Below are 25,069 nucleotides of genomic sequence, written 5' to 3' on the forward strand. Positions count from 1 at the left end.
AATAAGGAAAAGTGCATATTGATTTTAGGGGTTTCCTTTAGACTGACTATTCTGAATCTGTTTTTGTAGCTAGAAAACATGTAAAACAAGACTCAAATGTAAATGAAGAATGGAAAAGCATGTTTGGATCACTGGAACCACCGAACATCCCACAGGCTCTACCTAAAGGGAGTGAACAGGAGGTGATTCAGACTGGGAAACCACCTCGTTCTGAGTCCTCTGCTGGGATTTGTGTCCCTCTGTCAACTTCTCCACAGGTACCATCACCTAGGCAGTAATCCTCCTTTTGCCTTTCAATCCCATTCTACTGTTTTGGTTGTTTAAAGGCTGTGTACTCTACTGGAAAACTCAATATAGGAGTTGTCCTTTAGAGAGGATACATTTCTTTTTTTTTTCTTCTTCAGATTTTTATTTACATTCTAATCAGTTAACATATAATGTAATATTGGTTTCAGGACTAGAATTTTGTGATTCATCACTTGCATTTAACACCCAGTGCTCAACCAAGTACCCTTCTTAATGCCCATGACCCATTAAGTCCATCCCCTGTCCACCTCCTGTCCAGCAACCCTCAGTTTGTTGTCTATCGCTAAGCGTATGTTTCTTCCTAAGAAGAAAAGGGGAAGTCTAATTATTGAAAGCAGCAAAAAAGATCTTATGTTAGAGTACTCACTAATGACGTGATCTAAAATTGTGGGTTGAAGACATCATTATGAACTGTGATTATCATTAGATTGCAGTGAACCTTTTAAAGATTTTATTTATTTATTCATGAGAGACACAGAGAGAGAGAGAAAGGCAGAGACACAGGCAGAGGGAGAAGCAGGCTCCATGCAGGGAGCCTGAGGTGGGACTCGATCCCGGGTCTCCAGGATCAGGCCCTGGGCCGAAGGCAGCGCTAAACCACTGAGCCATCTGGGCTGCCCTGCAGTGAACCTTTTAAATCTCCTTCCTCCAATGTATGTAACATATCTGTAAAATAGCAAAAACACTCCTGGAAGAAGAGTCCCCAGTTTGCCATGTGTAAGAAATGTTATGATGGGGAATCTCTGGGTGGCTCAGCAGTTTAGCACCTACCTTCAGCCCAGGGTGTGATCCTGGAGTCTGGGGATCGAGTCCCACATCAGGCTCCCTGCATGAAGCCTGCTTCTCCCTCTGCTTGTGTCTCTGCCTCTCTCTCTCTCTCTCTCTCTGTCTCTGTCTTTCATAAATAAATAAAATCCTCAAAAAAATGTTATGATGATCTTTATATATTTGAAATAAGCCAATCGTATTTTAAATGAAAAATATTAACTGAACCAACTAATAAAGTTCTGTTTCTTTAATGAAGATTTTTGTTTAATGTTATTGATGTACTGATAGTTTTTTTTTTTTAAATAATGTAGAGGTTTGGAAATGTAATATTTGTGGTTAAACTTTTAGTTAGGTTTTCAATGAAAAAAAAAATGTGTATGTAAATGTATTTAAAAATTTTCCTTACATTAATAAGGAAAAAAGCAGGTACAATGAATAGAGAGAACATGAGTACATTTTTGTCATCAAGTATACTTTCCTTATGACATAAATAGTAACAATTCTGTTTTGCAGCTTCCAGAAGTGACAAATGTCCAAAATAGAAAACCAGCAATACAAGTTTTAAGTAGTGCGATTTTACCATCTACCTACCAGATTCGGATCACAACTTGTAAAACAGAACTTCAGCAGCTCATACAGCAAAAGCGGGAGCAGTGTAACGCTGAGAGGATAGCTAAACAAATGATGGAAAATGCTGAATGGGAGAGTAAACCACCACCACCTGGTAAAAGTGCCACTGCTAGGTAGTTGTATTCTAGCCTGGGTGCCAAAAATTAGAATCTAATGCAGGATGCTGATTATTAATTACCAGGCAAAGAAAGTAAGAGCAAAACTTGGAAGCCCTGAGGAAGAAGTATTACGTGAGAAAGTTTAAATCATTTTTTTGTGAAGTTTGGATCTTCTTAGTTGTGGGGGCAACTTGCAGCGTCTTATTTAGGGTACTTAGTGTTTCAGCCTGTTTGTGGTCCATTTTCTCCATTTATAGCACTGGGTTTTTACCTGCCTGCTTAGTGTCATGCCACTTTTTCATAGAATGTTAGTCTTCTTGGAGTAAGCTCCAGCTTTTAATTTCCGAAGGGTTTGATGTCTATTTATTTTCTTAAAAAAAAAAAAGGGGGGGGGGATCCCTGGGTCGCTCAGTGGTTTGGCGCCTCCCTTTGACCCAGGGCATGATCCTGGAGTCCCGGGATCGAGACCCGCATCAGGTTCCTGGCATGGAGCCTGCTTCTCCCTCTGCCTGTGTCTCTGCCTCTCTCTCTCAATGTCTATCATGAATAAATAAATAAAACCTTTAAAAAAAAAGATAAAACGTTTGTAAAGTAATGGGTACTTTTAAAAAGAAAATAAAATCATCATCTGTAACTCCACCACTGATTATCAACATTAACATTTTGTGGGAACACTGCTATATTTTAAGAAGATTTAGAAGAAACTTAGAGATATGTCAGATGAAAATGTGGCCCAACTATATTAATAGTCTTGACCAGTGTAAATGTGGTAGAGCTAATTTTTGATATTAGATTTGCAGATTTTAAAAAATGAGTTTCTGTATATAGATTTTAATAATAAAAATTTAACTTGAAAACTCTGACAAGTGCATGATATGCTTATGTGTAGAGATTTAAAATCATGTGAGTTCCTGTGTGCTTCTATTGTATACTCCAGGAGAAAAAGCTGGTAGAGATAAATGATTTAAAGATAAAAAAATATTATTATGTAGTAAGTGGCATCTCAGGTCAAATAGTATCCTGGAGAATTTAAGTTGTTTCTGTAATACAGTTTAGTATTGTATACCAGCTCCACTTTAAAAACCAAAAAAGTTGATCATACACTGTCTACTTATTTGATGATAGAATCTGGCTTTATAAGTAGCCTTTTATACTTAAGTGGAGCTATACTTTTTATTCAGTAATCACAGAAAAGGTATCAAGTTTTAAGATTTAAGAAATGTTCAGTGACTGTTGGACTTGTGATTATTTTTCTTTCCACACTTGAATGATTGTGTGAAATTGATTTTCTTTAGAGGGAAATGTTCAATCTAGCCTGGTAGATTTAGACTTCATGGCAAAGTGTTTTTGATCACTTTCAAATCTAGCATATCCTCCTTAAAAATCACATTCAGCTGTTGTTCCCACACATGTAAGCGAGAGATCCAAGTTGGAAAATGGTAGTTTTTATTTTAGAGTTTGCAAGGTTTGGCCATAGTCTTGGTTTCATTTTTGTTTTATAGTAAAAAGAAATAATACTATCCTAAAATAACATTATTACCACTTAATTAGACACTGTGCTAAATCCCAACACAAGATGATCTTTAGCATACCTTTCTGTTTTGTTTTATTTTAAAATTGATTAATATTAAATTATTAAATGTTTCACTTAATATAAAAGTTGACTCATCAAACATTGATTATTACAGTTGTATGCAAAGACCTATGCTAGATACTGTGAATGCTTCAGAATGGATAAGACATAGTCTCTGGCCTCAGAAAAATCTATAGTTTATTAGAGGAAATTAATCATACACAAAAAAGAATATATATAATAAAACAAGTATATATAGATGTTCCAAAGAAAGTACTAGAAAATCCATGGGCATTCTGAGGCTATAGTTCATAATACTGCTTAAACTAACATTTTGATACTATACAATAAATGATTGCAGGTAGAGAGGAAATCAACATTTGGGTGTTTACTGTGGATCTAGGACAATGTTAGACACTTTGTACATCTTGTTTATCCTTATTCACCCTTTAGGTTAAGTAATATTTCCCTCATTTGACATTTGAGGAAATTGAAGCTTAAATAGTTTAAGTTAGTACCCCAGGATCACACATTATATTATGGTGGATCTGGGTCTTTGGGACTTTGAGAACCTGTTTGCCTCCCTAGCACCCATTTTCTCTAAGTTAGGATAGCTATCATCTATGACTGTTGAGCAAGTAGTCAGGGTTTTTCCAGGTGGTAAGTGACTGTTGTGTACTAGATGGTAGGGAGGGCCCCAGATTCAGTCTTTCTAAGGCTGTTTGCTCAACACTTAATTGCTATCTTGGATGTCTTACTCAGTAGTAGCTGAGTAGTAGTCATGGTCTAGTAGGCCATTCTGTATTGGCTAGCTATCCGTACCCTTTGTTTGATTATTATGATTGTTCTCATGCTGGTCATTGATGGCTGTAGCTGGAGGTGAGAGGAATATTCTATTTGTAAACTATAGTTTCACACATACTCCTTTGCTATTCCTTAGGGTGGCGTCCTAAAGGGCTACTAGTTGCACATCTCCATGAACACAAATCTGCTGTAAATCGAATTAGAGTCTCTGATGAACATTCACTTTTTGCAACATGTTCAAACGATGGCACGGTGAAAATCTGGAATAGTCAAAAGATGGAGGGGAAGACCACCACTACCAGGTAATAATATTTGGGAGCAGAATCCATTTATTCAGTCAATAAATGTTTATTGAGTGCTCATTTTGACAGGTGCTGTTTTAGGAACTGGGGATATAGCAATGATAAATGGACAAGAATACCTGTTCTCTGGAGCTTTCCCTTTTGTGAGAAGTGACAAGCAATAGTATAAATAAATAAAACATGTAGTATGTTAAAAGGTAAAAATGTTTTGGAGAAAAATATAGCAGGAAAGAGGAATAGGGTATAGAATAGGGATTGGGGTAGATGGAATTTTAAATAGATTGACCAGAGACTGCCTCACGGAGAACTGTCATTTGGGGAAAGACCTGAAACAGGTGAAGGAAAGAGTCATGTGGATATCTTGGGGAAGAGCATTCCAGGGAGAGAAAAGAGGGATTTCAAAAGCCCTGAGTTAGAAAGATGTTTGGCACGTTTTGAGGAACAGCAGAAATGTCTCTGTGGCTGGAGTAGACTGAGCCAGAGGGAGGAGTAAGCAGGGCCAGATTACGTAGGGCCTTGTAAGCTATTGTACAGGACTTAGACTTTTATTCTGAGTGAGATGAGCCTTTTTAGGGTTTCAAGCAGAAGAGAGACATGATCTTACCTAAATTTTAATAGAATTACTATGGGTCTTTATTGAGAATACTAAAGTAGTTAGAGGCTATTATAGTAATTCAGGCAGAAGTAGAGGTAGTGGGAAATGATGAGATTCTGGATATACTTTGATGGTAGAGCCAACAAGATGTGCCAAGTGGGTTAGATGGAGTAAGAGCAAGAGAAAAGAAAAAAATGATGGAATGGCTTGCTATGTAAGGAAAACACTGTACCATTGCCCTACTGTTATGGCCAAGATGGAGACTAGTGATGACTTGAAATCTCTAAGACTCTTTATGCATGGGGTAATTTTGGTAAGTGTGATTTAGATTTGTACATTTTTATAGTAATATGCCTTCTTGGTGTTCAGTCTGTTTGTCTGCCAGTTCCCCATTCCCTCATCCTCATTGGTCCTACCACATTCACATTTGTTCTGTGCTTAGCTTGGCCTGAGTCTGAAAAGAAAGCTACTAGAAATCAAAATCGAATTTCATGTGTTAAAAAGATGTGGATAATCTCTGGTGCTTTTCTCGTTATCATTTCAGTGACTACAGTTAAACACAAAATCATCAAAATATCTTTGATAACTAAAATAAGTCAAAAGTTTACTTTTAACAATATGATACAGTTTTGTGCTGTTTATTATTTTTTTTAAAGAGTAAGAGTTCTTACTCTATGTTTAATTATCTTCATGTTCATTTTTCCTTGGCATTGCATTGGTTGGAACAAATAAAAAACCAATAACAGAATCCTGGCTTCATTTAGCAAATTTTTGTCAACATTTTATTATGAAATTTCAAACTTACAATTGAAGTTGAGTTTCACAGTGAACATTCATATACTTGCCACACAGTCTGTAATTTTACTGTATTTGCTATGTCACATAATTATCCTTCCCCTTATCAGTTCATCTTTATAAAATGTATTTCAAAATAAGTTGCAGACATCAGTACACTTCCCCTAAGCACTTCAGCTTATTTATACATTAACTAGAGATCAATAAGTGTTTATAATTTTTTTGTTTGTTTGGCACGAAATTCATATGCTATAAAATACACAGATCTTAAGTGAACAGTTCTGTGAGTTCCAACAAATAACATACACTTGGCAACTAAACCACTCGCAAGTTATGGAATGTAGCCATCTCACCAGAAGAGTGCCCCCTAATGTCCCTTGATGGAAAACCCCTGCCTACAACCATTTTGATTTTTTCCCCCCAGTGTTAGCATTTTCATTAGCATTTCCTTTTCTTTCTTTTCTTTTCTTTTCTTTTCTTTTCTTTTCTTTTCTTTTCTTTTCTTTTCTTTTTTCTTTTCTCTTCTTTTTTTCTTTTTCTTTCTTTTCTTTTCTTTTCTTTTTTAATATTTTATATATTTATTCATGAGAGACAGAGAGAGAGAGAGAGAGAGGCAGAGACATAGGCAGAGGGAGAAGCCGGTTCCATGCAGGGAGCCTGATGTGGGACTGGATTCTGGGACTCTAGGATCTTGACCTGAGTGGAAGGCAGGTGCTCAACCACTGATCCACCTAAGCCTCCTCATTGGTATTTTAAACACTTTTTTCAATGGCTCTTTGTCATTATCAACATCAGTTGAATTCATTGTCCCTTTTATTAGGGGGAGAAGTTCAGTTGACTTGTAAATCTCTCAAGAAATAATTTGGAATCATTGATTAACTTTACAAAAGCCTCATTTGTTAATTCCCAAATGGTTTTTATTAACCAAGCCATGCCTTCTGTATTCCAGTATCATATTTTAAGCAGTAGTATCCCAGAAAATGTGGCAGTTTAGCAGACTGTATAATCTTTGGGAAGTTTATATGATAATTAGGAGATTGGATTTCCTCTGGATGCATCTGCTCTCTTGCTTTTCTGTAACACCTGCTGTCTTGTAGAGTGCAGTAGGCTGTGGCTTGGGGGTGCTTCATTCCAGTGTGGGGAAGAGGGGGAGGGAACAGAATGTGTTGTCCTCATCACATGACTTCATGAACTAGATTAGGAGAGAAGCAGGCCATTATTATTGTCAGATCCAAGTGAGGAACAGCTGGTGTCTGGAAAAGAGCAGCAAAACTCTTTTTTCTTAGGAAAAAGTATTTTCTTAGGAAATAATACTAGTACATTTCTGACTCTTGAGGTTTTCCCCCTATGCATTATGTTGGCTGACTACCCAGTTCCCAGTCCTGACTTTCTCATTGAATATGATAGTGATTTAGGCCATGCGGTTCTTGGCTCTGCCATTTTCTTCTTTCTTTTTTAAAAAAAGAGTTTGTTTATTTCATTGAGAGAGAGAGAGAAAGATAAACAAGTGAGAGAGAGCATGAGTGGGGTGAGGGACAGAGGTAGAAGCAGACTTCTGAGCAGGGAGCCCAACAAAGGGTTCTCTCCTGGGACTCTGGGATCATGACCTGAGCCAAAGGCAGATGCCTAGCAAACTGAGTCACTCAGGTGCCTCATTTTCTTCCTTCTTGAGTTAGAAACTAAAAGTTCAGCAGTAGAGGTAAGATTGGATAAATAAGTGCTGGTGCAAATACAAAACTGATGTGGGAATACATTTTTGATATAAAATATATCACTACATTGTGTGAGAAGGTAGGTTTAAGAAGTAGGTTTAAGAATTCGTAGGGTTTCTATTTTTGGAATGACAAAGTAAGGATTTCTAAAAATCTGTTCTCTAATAAAAATAGAACACTAGTAGATACTGTCAAAATCAACTTTTTCAGAACTCTAGAAATTAAGTCCTGCATTAGTCTGAAGTGTTATTCAAAAAAGTCAGCTTAGGGATCCCTGGGTGGCGCAGCGGTTTAGCGCCTGCCTTTGGCCCAGGGCGCGATCCTGGAGACCCGGGATCGAATCCCACGTCGGGCTCCCGGTGCATGGAGCCTGCTTCTCCCTCTGCCTGTGTCTCTGCCTCTCTCTCTCTCTCTCTCTCTCTCTCTGTGACTATCATTAATAAATAAAAATTTAAAAAAAAAAGTCAGCTTACTCTCAGAAGAATGAGCCATATGTTCCCTAATTTTATCCTTTACCAAGCAGTGCAGTAACTTTGAAAATTAATAGCCCCCCAACCTTTTATCAGGCTGTGCGATAACTTTGAAATTAGCAGTCCCAGCACTGTGGTACCCCTGAAAACCAGCAGCTTCGCAGTGACTGGATGGGTCATAATGGCATAAAAGCCCCATCTCTCAAGAAATGTCACTATTTGACATTTCTGCCAGATTGCTATAGTTCCATTTTCAAAGTCTGTTTTTATTTGATTTGACTTATCCTGTTCTTTGAGGAAAACTCTGCCCACAGAGCATTTGTTGAAACTATCATTGCTATTTGTTTAACATTGCAGCAGCCTGAGGTGGCATTACCAGTTGTAGCTAACAAGCTTAAAAGGAAGCTTTAAGGAACTTAAAAGGAAGAACTAGGGAATGAGAGGTCTGTAGAGGCCATTGAAAAGTTCAGACTTATTCATAGACATCTGGAAGGCCACATGCATGCATAGGGTTGTGCGCATGCCCAAGAAAGAACCGAGAAGATCCGGAGCTCTTGCCTCTGGCCGACCTTGAGACTCTGCAAGCAGGAAATGAGAGATAAAGCAGAATTATAAACTGCTTTGTTGAAAGTGTGCTGCAAACACACAGAACCTCAACAAAGGCTAGGACACTTATCATTTCAAGGCATGTAAGGAAATGTCTGGAATGTTATTTCTGAATACTGTTATTTCCAAATATTAGAATATTATTTCCAAAGTTAACATATTAATTAGAATATCTAGTTTTGAACAAAAAATTGCAAGTCAGGAAAAGAAACAGGGAAGTATGGTCTATACACAGGAGGCAAAAAGCAGTTAATGGAACCTATGCCTCAGTAATCCTGGAGACTGAACTTACTAGACAAAAACTTTAAATTAGCTATTCAAAATATATTCAAAGAATTAAATTGTGCCTAAAGAATTAAAAGTAAATTAAAATGTCTCACCAGGTATACATATTAATAAGGAGATAGAAGTGATCAATAGAAATTCTGGAGTTGAAAAGTATAATAACTGAAATAATAAAGTAAGTGAAATAAATGATTAAACACCACATGGCTACATAACCAGTGGTTCTAAGGGAAGTTAGAAAACAACCACCACAACAACAAAAAAACAAAGGGAAGTTAGAGAACACTTTGAGATGAATGAAAATGAAAACACAACATGCTAAAACTTATAAAATCCAGCTAAAGGAGTGTTCAGAGAGAAATTTATAGCTGTAAACATCTATATTTAAAAAGAAGAAAGATCAGGGTGCCTGGGTGGCTCAGACAGTTAAGTGTTTGCCTTCAGCTCAGGTTATGATCCCAGAGTCCTGGGAATGAGCTCCACCTCAGGCTTCGTGCTCAGTAAGGAGTTTGCTTCTCCCTCTCCTCCTACCTTGTGCTTTCTCTTGCATTCTCTTTCTCTCTCAAATAAATAAAAATCCTTAAAAAAAAGGAAGAAAAATCTTAATAACTTAGCCTTAGCCTTAGGAAACTACTAAAAGAAGAGCAAAGCAAACCCAAAACAAGTAAAAGGAAGGAATTAATAAAGACTAAAGAGGAAATAACCGACGAAAGCAAAGTTTGTTCTTTGGAAAGATCAAAATTGTCAAGCTTTTTCTTCAGTAACCAATATAAAAAAGAGAGAGGACTGAGATTACTAAAATTAGGAATGAGAGAAGTGGCATTACTACTGATGTGACAAGTAATAAAAGAAATTATGAAGAGAACACTATAAACAATTATATGTCAACAAATAACCTAGATGAAGTGAACAAATTCCTAGAGAGACAGAAGCTGTCAAAAATGACGCAAGAAGTAGAAAATCTAGGGGCACTTGTGTGGCTCAGTTGGTTAAGCATCTGCCTTTGGCTCAGGTCATGATCCCAGGACCCTGGGATCAAGCCCCGCATTGTCAGACTCGGAGCCTTCTTCTCCCTCTCCCCTGCTTGTGTGTGCATGTGGGCTTGCACTCTCTCTCTCTCTCTTCCTCTCTCTCTCTGTCTCTCTAATATGTAAATAAAATATTTTAATAAAAAGAAATAGAAAATCTGAATAGATTTAGAACAAAAAGATTTAATTAGTTATTTAAAAAAAAATTCCCACAAAGGAAAGCCCAGGCCTCATGGTGAATTCTACCAAACATTTAAAGTAGCAGCATCCATCTTTCAAAAACAGATGAGGGAACGTTTTCTAATTCATTTTTTAAGACCAATATTATCCTGATGCCATAACTTGACAAGTACATCACAAGAAAACAATAGTCTAATACCCCTAATTAATATAAGTATAAAAATCCTAAACTACAATACTGGTAAACTGAATCCAGCATATTAAAATGATTATATACCATGACCAAGTTCAGTTTATGCCAAGACCGCAAACATGTTCAACATAGGAAAATCAGTCAAGGAATAAATACGATGACTAGAACAAAAGATAAAGACCAAATGATTATCTCAGCAGAAAGCATTTGACAAAATCTCATACCCTTTTATAACAATTCAAACAAACTGATACTAGACACGTACAAAAAACCCACAGCTGACATCATACTTAATGGTGAAAGACTGAAAGCTTCCCCCCTGAGATGAGGAACCAGATAAGGATGTCCACTTTTGCCACTTCCTGGAGGTTTTAGGGCAGTTAGATAAGAAAAAGAAATAAAAGGCATACAGATTAGAAAGGAAGAAGTAAAACTATATTAGCAGACAGCATAATTTTGTTTATAGAGTATCTTAAGCAATGGAAAGAAAACCTATTAGAACTAACACATGAGTTAACCAAAGTTGCAGAATACAAGAGTATGCTGTATTTTTATATACAGTAAACACATTTGCATTTCTGTGTGCAAAGATCCAAAGGTGATATTAAGAAAACAATTACATTTACAGTAGGATCAAAAAGAATAAAATATTCAGGAACAAATTTATTAAAAAAGTACTAAAACTGTAGTATATTGAAGATTACAAAACATCATGGAAAGAAATTATAGAAGAACTAAATAAATGGAAAGACATCCTATCTTCACTTAATGCTATACATAACATTATTAAGATAGCAGTCCTCTCCAAATTGAGGTATAGATTCAGGGCAATCCCTATGAAATTTTCAGCATTTCTGGAGAAATTGATATCCTGATTCTAAAATTCATAAATTAATGCAAATTACTTAAATAAAAATACTCTTGAAAGAACCAAGAATGAGATCTCAAACTTCCAGATTTGCGGCAGAGTTCAATAGTCAAGAGAGTGTGTTATTGACATAAGAACATGCATATAAATCAGTGGTATAGACTGACTTGCAAAATACCTTTATGATCATTGTTTTTTTGTTAAGGGTGTCAAGACAGTTGGGGGAAGGAATAGCATGAACAACTGGTTCTGGGTATTCATATGCAAAAGGGTAAATTTCCAGTGAATTTTAAAAAATGGATCATAAACCTAAATGTAAGAGCTAATCTGTAAAATGTATGTATATAACTTTTCATGACCTTAGATTAGGCAAGTGTTTCTGAAACATAACCTCAAAAGCACAAGTGACAAAAGAAAAAATAGACAAATGAGACTTCATCAAAATTACAAAATTTGTGCTTCAAAGGACCCTGTCAAGAAGATGAAAGGACAACCCCGAAAGCAAGAGATATTCTTGTAAATATAAATACACATGTATATATATAATCATACTTTTCCAACTCAGTAATAAAAGGACAGTTAAAAAATAGACAATGGATTCAAATAGATGTTTCTCTATATAGGACCAATAAATATACAGAAAGCTGCTCCACATGATTAGTCACTAGGGAAATGCAAATCAAAACCATAGTGAGATACTTCATGCCCACTAGAATGGCTATAATCAGAAAGACAATAAGAAGTGCTGGAGAGGATGTCGAGAAATTGATACCTTTATACCTTTCTGGTAGGAATGTAAAATGTGCAGTAACTGCGGAAGACAGTTTGGCAGTTTCTCAAATGCTAAACACAGTTATCTAATGATTACCTCTCAATTCCACTTGTAGGTATAAACCCAAGACAGTTGGGGTCACACAAAAATGTGTACACACATTTTCACAGCAGCATTATTCATAATAGCCAAAAGGTGGAAACCACAATGTCTGCAAGTTTGGAATGGAAAACAAAATGTGTATGCTCCATAAAATAGAGTATTATTTAGCCACAGAAAAGAGTGAAATAGGGGCGCCTGGGTGGTTCAGTGGTTGAGCCTCTGCCTTTGGCTCAGAGCATGATCCCGGGTCCTGGGATCAGGTCCTTTATTAGGCTCCCTATGGGGAGCCTGCTTCTCCCTCTGCCTATATCTCTGGCTCTCTCTGTCTCTCTCTCATGAATAAATAAATAAAATCTTAAAAAAAAAAAAGTGAAATACACATACTACAATGTGGATAAACCTTGAAAACGTTATGCTAAGTGAAAGAAGCCTGATCCAAAGATCAGCTAGCACATTGGATGATTCCATTTATATGAAATGTCTGGAATAGGCAAATCCACAGAGACAGAGAGACAGAGAGACAGAAAGTAGATTTAGTACAGATCTTCCTCGATTTATGATGGAGTTATATCCTGATAAAATCATCATAAGTTGAAAATACCATAAGTCAAAAATGCATTCATTACACCTAAGTTACCAAACATCATAGCTTATTAGCCTAGCCTACCTTCAAGTGTGCTTAGAATTAGAACACTTACATTAGCCTACAGTTGGGCAAAATCATTTAACACAAAGCCTATTTTATAATAAACTGTTGAGTATCTCATGTAATTTATTGAATACTGAAAGAAAAACAGAATGGTGTGGGGCTTCAGAATGGTTGGGAGTTGGGTTTTTACCCTTGTGATCATGTGGCTGCCTAGGAGTTGCAGCTGGCTGCCACTGGTTAGCATTATGGGAAGATTATATGGCTAGCATGTCACTAGCAAGGAAAAGATCAAAGTTTGAAGCATGGTTTCAAACTGAATGCCTGTTGCATTGACACTGTCATAAAGTTGAAAAATTTAAGTCAAAGACCATCTGTAGTTGTCAGGAGCTGGGGAAATGGAGGAGTGGGAAGTGACTGCTAATGGGTACAAGGTTTCTTTTTAGGGTGATGTAATCTTGAATTAGATAATGGTAATGGTTACAAAACTTAGTGACTATACTATCAATCTCCTTAAAATAGGTAAATTATATCTCAATATTAAAAGAGAGGAAGATAGAGCAAGCAAATGCAGGAGACTGAGCAATATTGGTATTCCTTTCTCTACAAATGCCTTGTCCCTGGCTCTCTTTATTTGTCTACCATACTGGTTGGGTCCCTGTAGGCACCGTGTTTGGGAAGTGTATCCAAAGACTCACAGATGTTTACAGCAGCATTATTCATAATAGCTAAATAGCAGAAACAGCACAAATGTTCATCAGTTGATGAATGGGTAAAGAAAATATGTAATTCCATAGAATGGAATAATACTTGGCTGTAAAAGGGAATGGATGAACCTTGAAAGCACTATGTTAAGTGAAAGAAGCCAGATACAAAAGGCACCATAATGTATGACTGTTCACAAGAAATCTACAAATAGGGATGCCTGAGTGGCTCAGCGGTTGAGCGTCTGCCTTTGGCTCAGGGTGTAATCCTGAAGTCACAGGATTGAGTCCCATATCGGGCTCCCTGCATGGAGCCTGCTTCTCCCTCTGCCTGTCTCTCTCTCTCTCTCTGTGTCTCTCATAAATAAACAAGATCTTTAAAAAAAAAAATCTCCAAATAGGCAAATTCATAGAAAACTTAAGCAAATTAGTTTTCAGGGGCTGGCGGGAGAGGAAAATGAGGAATGAGTGCTAATGGATATGAGGTGGGCTTTCTTTATGGGCTTTGTAGGAATGATGAAAATGTAGAATTAGATACTGGTGATCTATGCAGAATTCTGTTGACATACTAAAAATCACCGAATTACACACTTATTAGAATACTGTATTGTATCGTGTCCCAACAAAGCTGTAATTAAGAAAAAGTGAACTAGAGAGTAATGATTAATAAAAAAATATGATTTCATATTTATTTAAAAAGCAAATATGAATATATTGTAGTATGCATAGAAAAACCTTTTGGAAAGATATATAATAAAATGATAATAGTGTTTCTCTCTGGGTGGTAGAATTATAAATGTTTTTACTTTTTCATATTCATTTCTGTATTTTAATATTTTTTTATAATATGTATTGGCTTGTATAATAAAGTAAAACAAATAGAAAAGAAGGAAGTGAATAAATTTGGTGATTAGGTGCTTATGATCTTTCAGAAGCATGGTCCTCTAGAAGGATGAGTATGCATCTTATGAAGGAGGTGCTGAAAGAGGGGATTGGTGATAATAGGAGGCACCCTGTGTAGATCATCTATTCAAGTTTGACAGTGAATTTGAGAAAGGGGAGTAGACAGCTTGAGACGTCAGGATGTGTGTGAGAGAGACTGAATATAATAAATATTTTGCATTTATAAGTGTTTTATCATTTACATTTTTTTTTTTTTTTTTTTTTGTGCTTCACTGTGTTCCAAGTAGAGAAGTTAGGGCAGTCCTGTTTTGTAGATGACTAAACTGATACACAGGAGGGTAAGTGGCTTGCTTGCCCAAGGTCATATGGGTAGTCAGTACTGAAACTCAGGCCTTGCATTCCAAAGCCAGTGCTTTTCCCGCTGTGTCAGGCTGCATTCTAGGAATTATAGATTTACTAAAGGGTGCAAGAGTAGGGTTTGAGGTATTGCAAGAATGGAAGGAGAATGGATGAAGACAAGAATGGCAGCTCCAGTTGGAAAGGAGGATGGACAGTCTTTGTGTGATAGCAGAGAAGTGTGTGGGGATGGCCATTTGAAAATATGAGAAGAAAAGGTGATTTTATGCTAGTGCTTTTGAATATGATTCTTAGGTTATGAGAGCGAGATGAAACAGACCTCAGACTAGTAATTTTGTTGGTTAATAGCCATGTGGTTATTTATTTAATAATAGTAATAATAATGCTTGTATGGCCCTTGCAGAAATGTGTTCTGTTTTCTTTTGTGCAGATCTACTCTTACATATAGCCGAATTGGAGGACGTGTCAAGACACTTACATTCTGCCAGGGGTCCCACTACTTAGCCATTGCATCCGACAATGGTGCCGTTCAGCTTCTTGCAATTGAAGCTTCTAAGCTTCCCAAGTCTCCTAAGATTCAGCCTCTGCAAAGCAGGTATCTGTCATGTTTTTAAACTGCATTTAGTGCATGAGGGTAATTTAATCTTACTTTGTCAGTGTAGTTTGGATGAACTGAGGGCCTCTTGGATTGTTCTTCTTCTTTTAGCACATGAAATAAATAAAACTGTTTTCAGCTCATATCTGTCCCATGCAGTTAGTTTCAGAAAACTATGTCTGCGTATCTTCTTTGTGTCGAAAGGTCAGAAGAGTGGCTTTGAACTTGTGGCTTGTCCCAGTCTGGAATCTGTTCCAATAACCTAATTATCAGTTAAGTCTTCTGTCTCAACTATGAAAAGTACAACCCTAGCTGGCTGATTTTGAGAATGCGAATGTTCTTCATTAAAGAAAACTCCAAACGTTGTCAGCATTTTGTCACTTGGCATTAAAATGTCTGAAGTTGTTGGGAACATGGAGTGCTGCTTTTTGTCAAATGATTTGCTTATCATTGTAAAACAAAATACTGGCTGATTTTATTTAAGAATTTCCTTCATTTCTTAGAAATTGTGGTTGCTCACAGATTTTTTTTTTTTTTTTTTTAAAGATTTTATTTATTTATGAGCAACACAGCAGAGAGGAGAGAGAGAAAGAGGCAGAGACACAGGCAGAGGGAGAAGCAGGCTCCATGCAGGGAGCCTGATGTGGGACTCGATCCCAGGTCCCCAGGATCAGGCCCTGGGCTGAACGCGGCATTAAACCCCTGAGCCACCCGGGCTGCCCTTGCTCACAGATTAAACACAGGGGTAAGATATTTAAAGATAAAGCAGAATAGGTTTTCAATTGACCAGTATATGCTACACACCGAGGATTCCAAATACAAATAAGATGGATACATTAGGCTCTAAGACACTACAGTCTATTGGAAGAAACAGACCAGTTAACAGAGGATTTTGATTGCAGTGTAATACTGTGCCCATGTTACAGGGACAGGGGGAACCAGCTTGCAGGGGATGGGGGAGAAGACCTGGAAGATGGGAGACCAGATGTGAGTTAGGCAGCCAGAGCAGGGGGTGAGAAAGACATAAGACATGGCAGGCAGAGGGGGTGGATCCCACAGGAAGAAGGCAGAATGAGCAGATTTTAATAGTTAAGTGGATTATGAGGCTCGGCTCTTGGTGTGGTTAACGAAGGAAAGGTTGTATGTTGGATCATCTAGGATTTTATTGTTTTTTTTTTTAATTTTTATTTATTTATGATAGTCACAGAGAGAGAGAGAGAGGCAGAGACATAGGCAGAGGGAGAAGCAGGCTCCACGCACCGGGAGCCCGACATGGGATTCGATCCCAGGTCTCCAGGATCGCGCCCTGGGCCAAAGGCAGGCGCCAAACTGCTGTGCCACCCAGGGATCCCGGATTTTATTGTTTATATAATTTTATTTATAGTTTTGTTTTGCCTTTACAATTAAAAATATGCATTATGTTGAACACATTCACTGAACAGATTTAGGCAGCTTTTGTTAAGGACATATATATTGTTTTCAACAAAAAAATACCTGCCAGTTTTTAAAAAAATAGTTTGAACAGAGGATGACTGTACAGCAGTATACCTATCGAGTTCCATGGAGCTTAACCAACAGCTGTTGGCAGAGTGTGTTGTGTGATGACTGTGCTGGCAGGACACATAGAGAGGCATGCACATTCCTCCCATAGGTACCTCACAGCTGACAGCACTTTCTACTATGAATGTTACTGTCTACCCTGAGCAGACATTGACTACATAGATTGGGAGAGATTTTGCCAGAACGTTTAGTAGATTTCACTGATAGCAGTTGCTCAAAAAAAACCTTGCCATGAGTCTTTTTTTTTTTTTTTTTTTTTTTTTTTAGTTTGCTTCATTCAATCAGATTGACTGTTGTTGTGGCTCTTAACTAAATTTATAGCACCTTTTTACATTTTATTTGGCATTTGGACTTTCCATCATCTCTCTAGGGGAAATACAGTCAGTATTAGAATGTTCGTAAATATAGTTGTTTAAGACCTGGCAGAGTTCAGCAAACTATAGCCTACAGTATGGCTCATAAGCTAAGAATGATTTTTGCATTTTTAAAGGATTGTAAAAAATGAATATGCAGTAGAGATATGTGACTTGCAAAGCCTAAAAGCCTAAAATATTTACTATCTGGCTCGTTACAGAAAATGTTTGCTGAAGCCTGATCTAAGAGATAAAATTAAAATAGTGTTGCTGCAAAAGCATGATATATACTGATTAAGGAGACTACTAGTCAATATGTTTATGAATTCTTTGTGGTTTAAAAATGCCTCAGGTTGAAAAAAAATGGCATACCCATGTAATGGAATAGTACATAAAAAGGAACAAAAAGAAATCAGTGTTATTTTATTACAAGCAATGAATCCTAAATCTTTTTTGCTAATGAAAGAAGTCAAACCTAAAAGGCTATTAATTGTATGTTTCTAACTATGTGACATTCTGGAAAACAAAATTATTGGGAGGAATTGAGATCAGTGGTAGTCACAGGTTGGGGATGGGGTAGGAGTTGATTACAAAGGGGCTGCACAAGATTATTTTGGGGTACTTGTCCTGTGTTAGAAGATACATGGCTTATACATTTGTCATAATGCATAGTGTGCCCCAAAGAGTGAATTTTACTGTATGTAGGTTAAAAAAAAAATCAACCCAGATATAGGAGGAAAAATAGATGTAATCTGTGACAAATCAATTTACTTATTATACAGATGAATCATATAGTCACATTGAAGAGTGTGGGCAATAAGGGAACCAGCCTAATGCCTTTGGAAAACAGGTTTAATTGGATACTGCAAGGCTAATGACAGAAGGACCTGAACTGAAGCACTGTGTCTAGTTGGTGATTTTTCACGGAAATATGGTTTATCAATTCCAAAACTACTTTAATTGTATACTAAGGTTGAATGATAGGTAAATATGTAGGTAATGAGAGCCAGGCTTCTCACTGTTGAAGAAAGAAGTTACAAATAAGAAAAGGGGATGGCTCTTAATCACAGGGAACAAACTGAGGGCTGCTAAAAGGGAGGGGAGATGGAGGGATGGGGTAACTGGGTGATAACATTGAGGGCATGTGATGTAATGAGCATTGGGTATTATATAAGACTGATAAATTGGGATCCCCGGGTGGCTCAGTAGTTCTGCACCTGCCTTCGGCCCAGGGCGTGATCCTGGGGTCCCAGGATCAAGTCCCACGTTGGGCTCCAGGCATGGAGCCTGCTTCTCCCTCTGCCTATGTCTCTGCCTCTCTCTCTCTCTCTCTCTCTCTCTCTAATGGATAAATACATAAAATCTTTAAAAAACCAAAAAAAACAAAAACAAAAACAAAAAGACTGATAAATCACTGACCTCTACTTCATAAACCAGTAATACATTATATGTTAATTAAGTGAATTTAAATAAAATTTTAAAAAATCAAAAAAATAAACCCCCAAAAAGACATTTGGACATTGAACAAACAGCAAGAATACCGTGTGAGGTTGGAGGCTGAAGTTGGAGTGATACACTGCAAGCCAGGGAATGCCAGGGATTACTGTAATCACTAGAGGCTAAGAGAGAGGCATGGAAGAGACTCTCTCAGAGCCTCTAGGAGGAACCAACTCTGCCAACACTTTGACTTTGGATTTCAGTCTTCCAGAACCATGAGAGAATAAATTTGTTTTGTTTTGCTTTAAAGATTTTATTTATTCATGAGAGAGACAGAGAGAGAGGCAGAGTCACAGGCTAAGGGAGAAGCAGGCCTCCCACAAGGAGCCTGAATGCCGGATTCAATACCAGATCCCAAGATCATGCATTGAGCCAGAGGCAGATGCTTAACTGTTGAGCCACCAGGCGTCCCAAATTTCTGTTGTTTTAAGTGAAAAAAGAAGAGGAGAGGGATGGCTAGAATGAACCCTGGTGCTGGATAGTTATCAGTATGGACTCATGATATATGTGTGTATATATGTTTGTATACGTGTGTGTGTATATATGTGTGTGTTTGTATACATGTGTATATATGTATACGTGTGTGTGTTTGTATACATATGCACCCATACACATGAAAAGACACAGAAGTGGAGATATGAGTGCAGGTACCAGGTGTAGTATACATATTTCCTAGCTCTGGCCATTGAGAGGGACCAGAGCAGGGATACGCCTCATAGCAATGAACACTTAGCACACAGACCTTGGTTTTTAAATACCATTCTTCTGGGGTACCTGGGTGGCTCAGTTGATGGGCATCTGACTTGATTTCAGCTCAGCTCAAGATCTCAGGATCATGGGATTGAGCCCTGTGTCAGTCTCTGTGCTCAATGGAGAGTCTACTCGATATTCTCCCTCTCTCCCCTTCAGTACTCTCTCTTTCTAAAATCAATAAATCTTTAAATACCAGTCTTCCATAAAAGGAACCAGGCTTCTTGGAGAACTGGTTTTTTCCTCAGCTAGGTAGTAAAAATATGAGTCTTGAGTATTTTGTGATGCCAGAAATTTAGGCAGTGGTTCAAAAAGGTGTGTTGAAAGGGCATTGGAACCAACCTGAGAGAGCTTCTTGTGGCCAGTGTTGGAACAACTTGAGCAATACACACAATAGTATGGGTTACAACTCAGAGAACAAAATAAATATCCATGAGTCCATAGTGATATAAATAAATAAGTAAATGAATAAATTAATGGGGAAGAAGTGACCATTCTTTTCATAGAAAAAGTCTAATAAGTATAGAAGGAATGAGGGAAATAGTCACCATTAGAACACCACAGGTATGGTCTATCAAAGGATCCTAAAATGTGTTGACAAAACTTGAAGAGAAACAGGATTTTTACATTGTCTCGAAAGTAAAGATTGAGTAGTTATAAATGGAAAAATAAAATAATAATTTTACAGTGGAGAATTCTGGCAGACACCACCTTAGCCAAATGATTAAGGTCAGCAGCACCACTAATACGTTCTAATTAATATCAGGCGCTTCCTCATAAGTGCACTGAGAAAGATGTTATTTCGTGGTCTCCTTTCTAATAAGGCATAAACAGTTGGTGAGAACACACGAGGCAAACCCAAATGGAGGGACATTCTATAAAATAACCAGTAATCTTGAAAAATGTCAAAATCATGAAAGACAATCAAAGACTAGGGTCATCAGATAGACATGACTACTCAATGACATGTGGTATTTTGTTTTGGATCCTAGAACGGTAAAAGGACATGAGTGGAAAACTAATAAAATGAATATGTTCTGTATTTTACTAGTATTGTACTAAGATTAATTTCTTAGTTTTGATAAATTTTCTGTGGTTATGTAGGGTGTTAACACAAGGGGAAGTTGGGTGAAGGATATACAAGAATTTTCTGTAGTATTTTTGCCACTCTTGTATAAGTCTAGAGTTATTTTTAAAAATGCCTCAGGTGTCTTTGGCTTAATGGGTCAGAGTTGTTCGTTAGCTATGGTTAGAATATAAATTCATCTTAAATGGAGGCTGGTGCTATGTTTTCAGTGACTGGAAAAGTCTTTGCCTTTTGCTTTGTGTATTTCTTTAGAATTCTAGATCAGAAGGATGATGGCTGTGTTGTGGATATGCATCACTTCAACTCCGGGGCACAGTCTGTTCTGGCCTATGCCACTGTGAATGGCTCTCTAGTTGGTTGGGACCTCAGGTCTTCAAGCAATGCATGGACACTAAAGCACGATCTGAAGTCAGGCCTCATCACTTCTTTTGCTGTGGACATCCATCAGTGCTGGCTCTGCATTGGTGAGCTGACTTTCAAGTCATTGACTGGATTGTAAATGCCACTAATACCTGAAATTGCCTTCTTGTGAAAGTTTTTTCCTTTTTCTTCATTGGTAATTTTTTCCCATCTCTCTTTTTTTTTTTTTTTTTTAGAGTGAGCATGAGGTGGGGTGGGGGTAGGGGGAGGGAGAGAGAGAGCAAATCCCATGCAGGCTCCATGCTCAGCTTGGAGCCCAACAGGGAGCTCAGTTTCACAACCCTGAGATCATGACAGCTGAAACCACGAGTCAGATGCTTAACTGACTGAGCCACCCAGGCACCCTCCCCAATCTCCTTTTTTTTTTTTTTTTAATGATTATTATAATCACTTGCAATTTATTTTATTAAAAAACCAATTTGAAAGAGTGGTATCAGTATCCCAATGCATAAAAGCTTTCTCTTTCTCTTTGTTCTTAATTGAACCTCTTTATAATCATTATAGTGATCAGATTTGCTGGCATTCTGTTATCCTGCCAGGGAAGCAGCAGGTCTGGCTTATAGATGAGAGCATTTGAATTTGGGCAGACTTGGTTTCAAATTCCAATAACCCCAGGCAAGCTGCATAACTCCTCTGTCTTAGTATCCTCATCTTCAAATGGGGCTAATCCTTTCAAGGGCTGCTTTCAGGATTTAATGAGGTAAAAGCATCTATCACAGGGTCTGGTACTGGGAAAGAGCTAAACAGCAGTTTCTTGCCTTACTATTCCTCCTTGCCTCCCTTCCTCAAAGGCTGAAGGTGTACCGTGTAATCTTGCTGGCCTCTTTCCTTCGTTTGTTTCACATTTTGCCTCCACAGGGCTTTGAACCTGCCCTTTGAGAATGTATCACATCTCATTTTTTCCCACTTGGTATACTTTCTGAAGAATTATAATCTGTTGTGCTTGAATTTTGGTTTCTAGATTCCCTAACTTACATTTATGACATTGTTAAGTATCTGCTCTTTAATGGAATACATTGTGTTTGTCTTGTGTGTGAATAAACTGCACAGGAATAGGAAGATGTGATGCCGTGCCTCCAAGAGTAGATATAAACTCTAAGCAAATTAGTAGATGGCAGTGATGGCTCTCAGGTACCCTGATTAGCTTTGAGGAGGGCAGCCAAATTATGTATGGTTGTTTGAGCCATTGTCCTGGAGTGGGATGGGGAAAGAGAGGGACCCTATTGGCCTTTTGCTCCCAGTATCTCTATTGGAATTGGAGAACAATCAAAGAATACACTCTGTGCCTCTGTCAGGACCAGCTATTCAGTGTCAGGGTTGGCATTATTCTTTGGGGGTTGGGGGTGCTTCTCTGTGGTGTTTGTCATAGGCAGATATGCAGGCATTCACTCCAGTTTTTGCTATGATTAGATACCCATACTTGTTTCCAGAATGTTTGAAACATCTTTGGTGATTTAAGGCATTCTGTATAAGAAATAGTGAAAGGGATTATAAGGGAAAGGAGGGAAACTGGGGAAAAATTAAGGAGACAAACCATGAGGGACTCCTAACTCTGGGACACAAAGGGTTGCAGAAGGAGAGGTGGGTGGGCGATGGGGTAAGTGGGTGACAGGCACTACGGAGGGCACTTGATGGGACGAGCACTGGATGTTATATGTAGGCAAATTGAATTTAAATAAATTAAAAAAAAATAAGGCATTCTGAACATCTTGACCTATCAAATTCAGTTTGTATCTTCTCTAGACCTTTTGTTTTTTTATGAGTGCCTTTGGCAGTTAATACCAGTGTTAACTAATGAATTATTCATTTTTAATTTACATGTATTGTCTAATTAGACAATTATGTAGTAGCATTGTGATGAGCACTTTTTATCTTAACAAGCAGAAGTGCTGTGTGACAGCAGGGAGACAGCTTCATGAGAACAAAGAATGAATAAAATACATTTATACAAAGCTAATTATTATTTGTATAAATGCAGCTTTATGTACTTTAATCAGTATATGGTAGTTTTTTTTACTTTTTTTTCCTTTAAGGTACAAGCAGCGGTACTATGGCTTGTTGGGACATGAGGTTCCAGTTGCCAATTTCCAGTCACTGTCATCCTTCCAGGGCTCGAATCAGACGCCTCTCAATGCACCCTCATTATCAGTCCTGGGTGATTGCAGGTAAAATAGAGGGCTGGCTTTCAGGTATTGGGAGATTTTTTTTAAAGAAAATTCATAATACCCTGCTGTCAAGACTCATATTCTTAAAGTTTTTTTTTACATGTAAACCAAATGCTTGATTGTGTTTTGATGATGGAAGTTCTCACCACCGCTCACTGTCATTTCATATTTATCTTTAAAAATGTTCTCATTAATCGCCACCATTACCTTCCATTTATTTTTTCTTCCATATTTTTGTTAAAGCTGCCACCATCTTAAAAATCTAAGTTAGAAACCTCAACTTATCCTTGTTAGTTGCCATTTCTTATTGTTGTGTTTGTTTTTTGCAAGCTTTCCCTCCTGTCCCTTTCCTCATATGGATATTTTTGTACAGATTCTTGGCAGGTCTTTGAAATTTACTTTCCTCATCTGTAAAATGTGGTTAAAAATACTTTCCTAAAAAAAAAAAAAAAAAAAAAAAAATACTTTCCTAGCAGAGTTGTAAGAATTTGAGATAAAACATGTAAAGCACATAGTCTGGCATACATGTAGTTAGTGCTTGATAAATAGTAGCTCTTGTTATTCTTCTGTCCTCTCATTGGTCATCTTGTATCTAGGCTCTCTGGTCCCTTCTCTTATACATAGACCAGCTCATATGCTGCTGCTGTCAAAGTCTCCGCATTGTCAGATTTGATGGCTTGCTTCTCATTTGACTCATAATTTGGTCAGTTGATAGTTTCCTCTTTCTGAACTACTTTCCTTACTTGACTTCAAGGACATCATTTTTGGTTCTCCTATTCAGTGATTTGCTACTGATTTCCCCTCTCTTGTCTTTTAAATTGTGGCCTGCTCAACTGTCTCAGTCCTCAGTATTAGGTCCTGAACCCTTCTTCTTCTGCACTGGCTTTGCTGTATGATTTTGTCTAGTCCCATGCTTTAAATACCACATTAATTCAGTTTTATAGCTATTTAAAATCCTCCCCTAAGATGTCTAATAGGCACCTTTAATTTGACATGTCCAAACTGAATACTTGGTTTCCTACTTCAAGACAGAACCATTCTTCCCACAGTATTGTCCCAGTAAATGACAGCTCTTTTATGGTAGATGCTCAGGAGGAAGTCTGGTGTTGTTCTTGATTCTTCTCTCATCTTCCTTGTAGTCCATCAGCGAATCCTGTATTATCTCTCCTAAAATATATTCAGAATCTGATCACTTTTTACTATTTCCATCACTGTCTCCCTTATCCAAACCACCATAAACTCTTGTCCCTATTAATGCAGTATCCTTGTAACTCTCTGCTTTAATTCTAATGTTCTTTCTGCTGCTCAGTATCTTCCCATTCCAGGTTACAGCCAAACTCCTCACCATCGCCCAGAGGCTTAGTGGGAATCTGCCCCTGCTACCTCTGACTTTGTCAAGGTTCCAACAGGAAACTGATGGCAAACTGAAGCAGGATCATTTGAGGAGGATTTATTTTCAAAGGAACTATTGATGGAAGTGTGAATGTAGAGGCATCATGAAAGCCAATGAAATAGGACTGATACCAGAGGGCAGGAGGGGAGGGAATGGTTAACTGGAGTTTGCAAAGAAGTTGAATAGAGAGGGCCACCTTGAGAGGAGCAGTGATTTTGACATGAGGGACACAGGCAGCCTGAGATGAGACATTTTTATCTATCCCTTTGGTCTCCTACTGTGGCTTCCATACGCCTGTTTTAGTTTCCTATGACCATTAGGAAACTGTGACCATTTTATTTTTAGGTGTAATAAAGCCACAAAGTTGGTAGCTTAAAACAACACACATTCTATTCTTTAACAGTTCTGGAGGCCAGGAGTTTGAAATGAGTTTTGTGGAGCCAAATTCAAGGTGGCAGCAGGGCCTAGGGGAGAATCCATCCTCTTGCCTTTTCCTGCATCTGCTTTCCTTGGCTCTGGCCTCTTTTCCTTCTCTTCAAAGCCACCACCATA

At 37.8% G+C, this 25,069-nt stretch overlaps 1 protein-coding gene across 3 annotated transcripts in view; it reads left to right on the forward strand.

Moving 5' to 3' along the window:
• PIK3R4 (phosphoinositide-3-kinase regulatory subunit 4) overlaps positions 1–25,069 on the forward strand; it is a 71,488-nt gene that overhangs the window by 42,739 nt on the left and 3,680 nt on the right. For all 3 annotated transcript variants that reach the window (XM_077865233.1, XM_077865231.1, XM_077865232.1), the window contains exons 11-16: positions 70–257; positions 1,588–1,798; positions 4,316–4,481; positions 15,128–15,292; positions 20,792–21,003; positions 22,993–23,124. In XM_077865233.1, coding sequence (XP_077721359.1) covers positions 70–257; positions 1,588–1,798; positions 4,316–4,481; positions 15,128–15,292; positions 20,792–21,003; positions 22,993–23,124 — 1,074 coding nt within the window. The remainder of the gene's footprint in view (positions 1–69; positions 258–1,587; positions 1,799–4,315; positions 4,482–15,127; positions 15,293–20,791; positions 21,004–22,992; positions 23,125–25,069) is intronic.

The sequence above is a fragment of the Canis aureus genome, chromosome 22 (genome assembly GCF_053574225.1).
Source record: "Canis aureus isolate CA01 chromosome 22, VMU_Caureus_v.1.0, whole genome shotgun sequence".
NCBI lineage: Eukaryota > Metazoa > Chordata > Mammalia > Carnivora > Canidae > Canis > Canis aureus.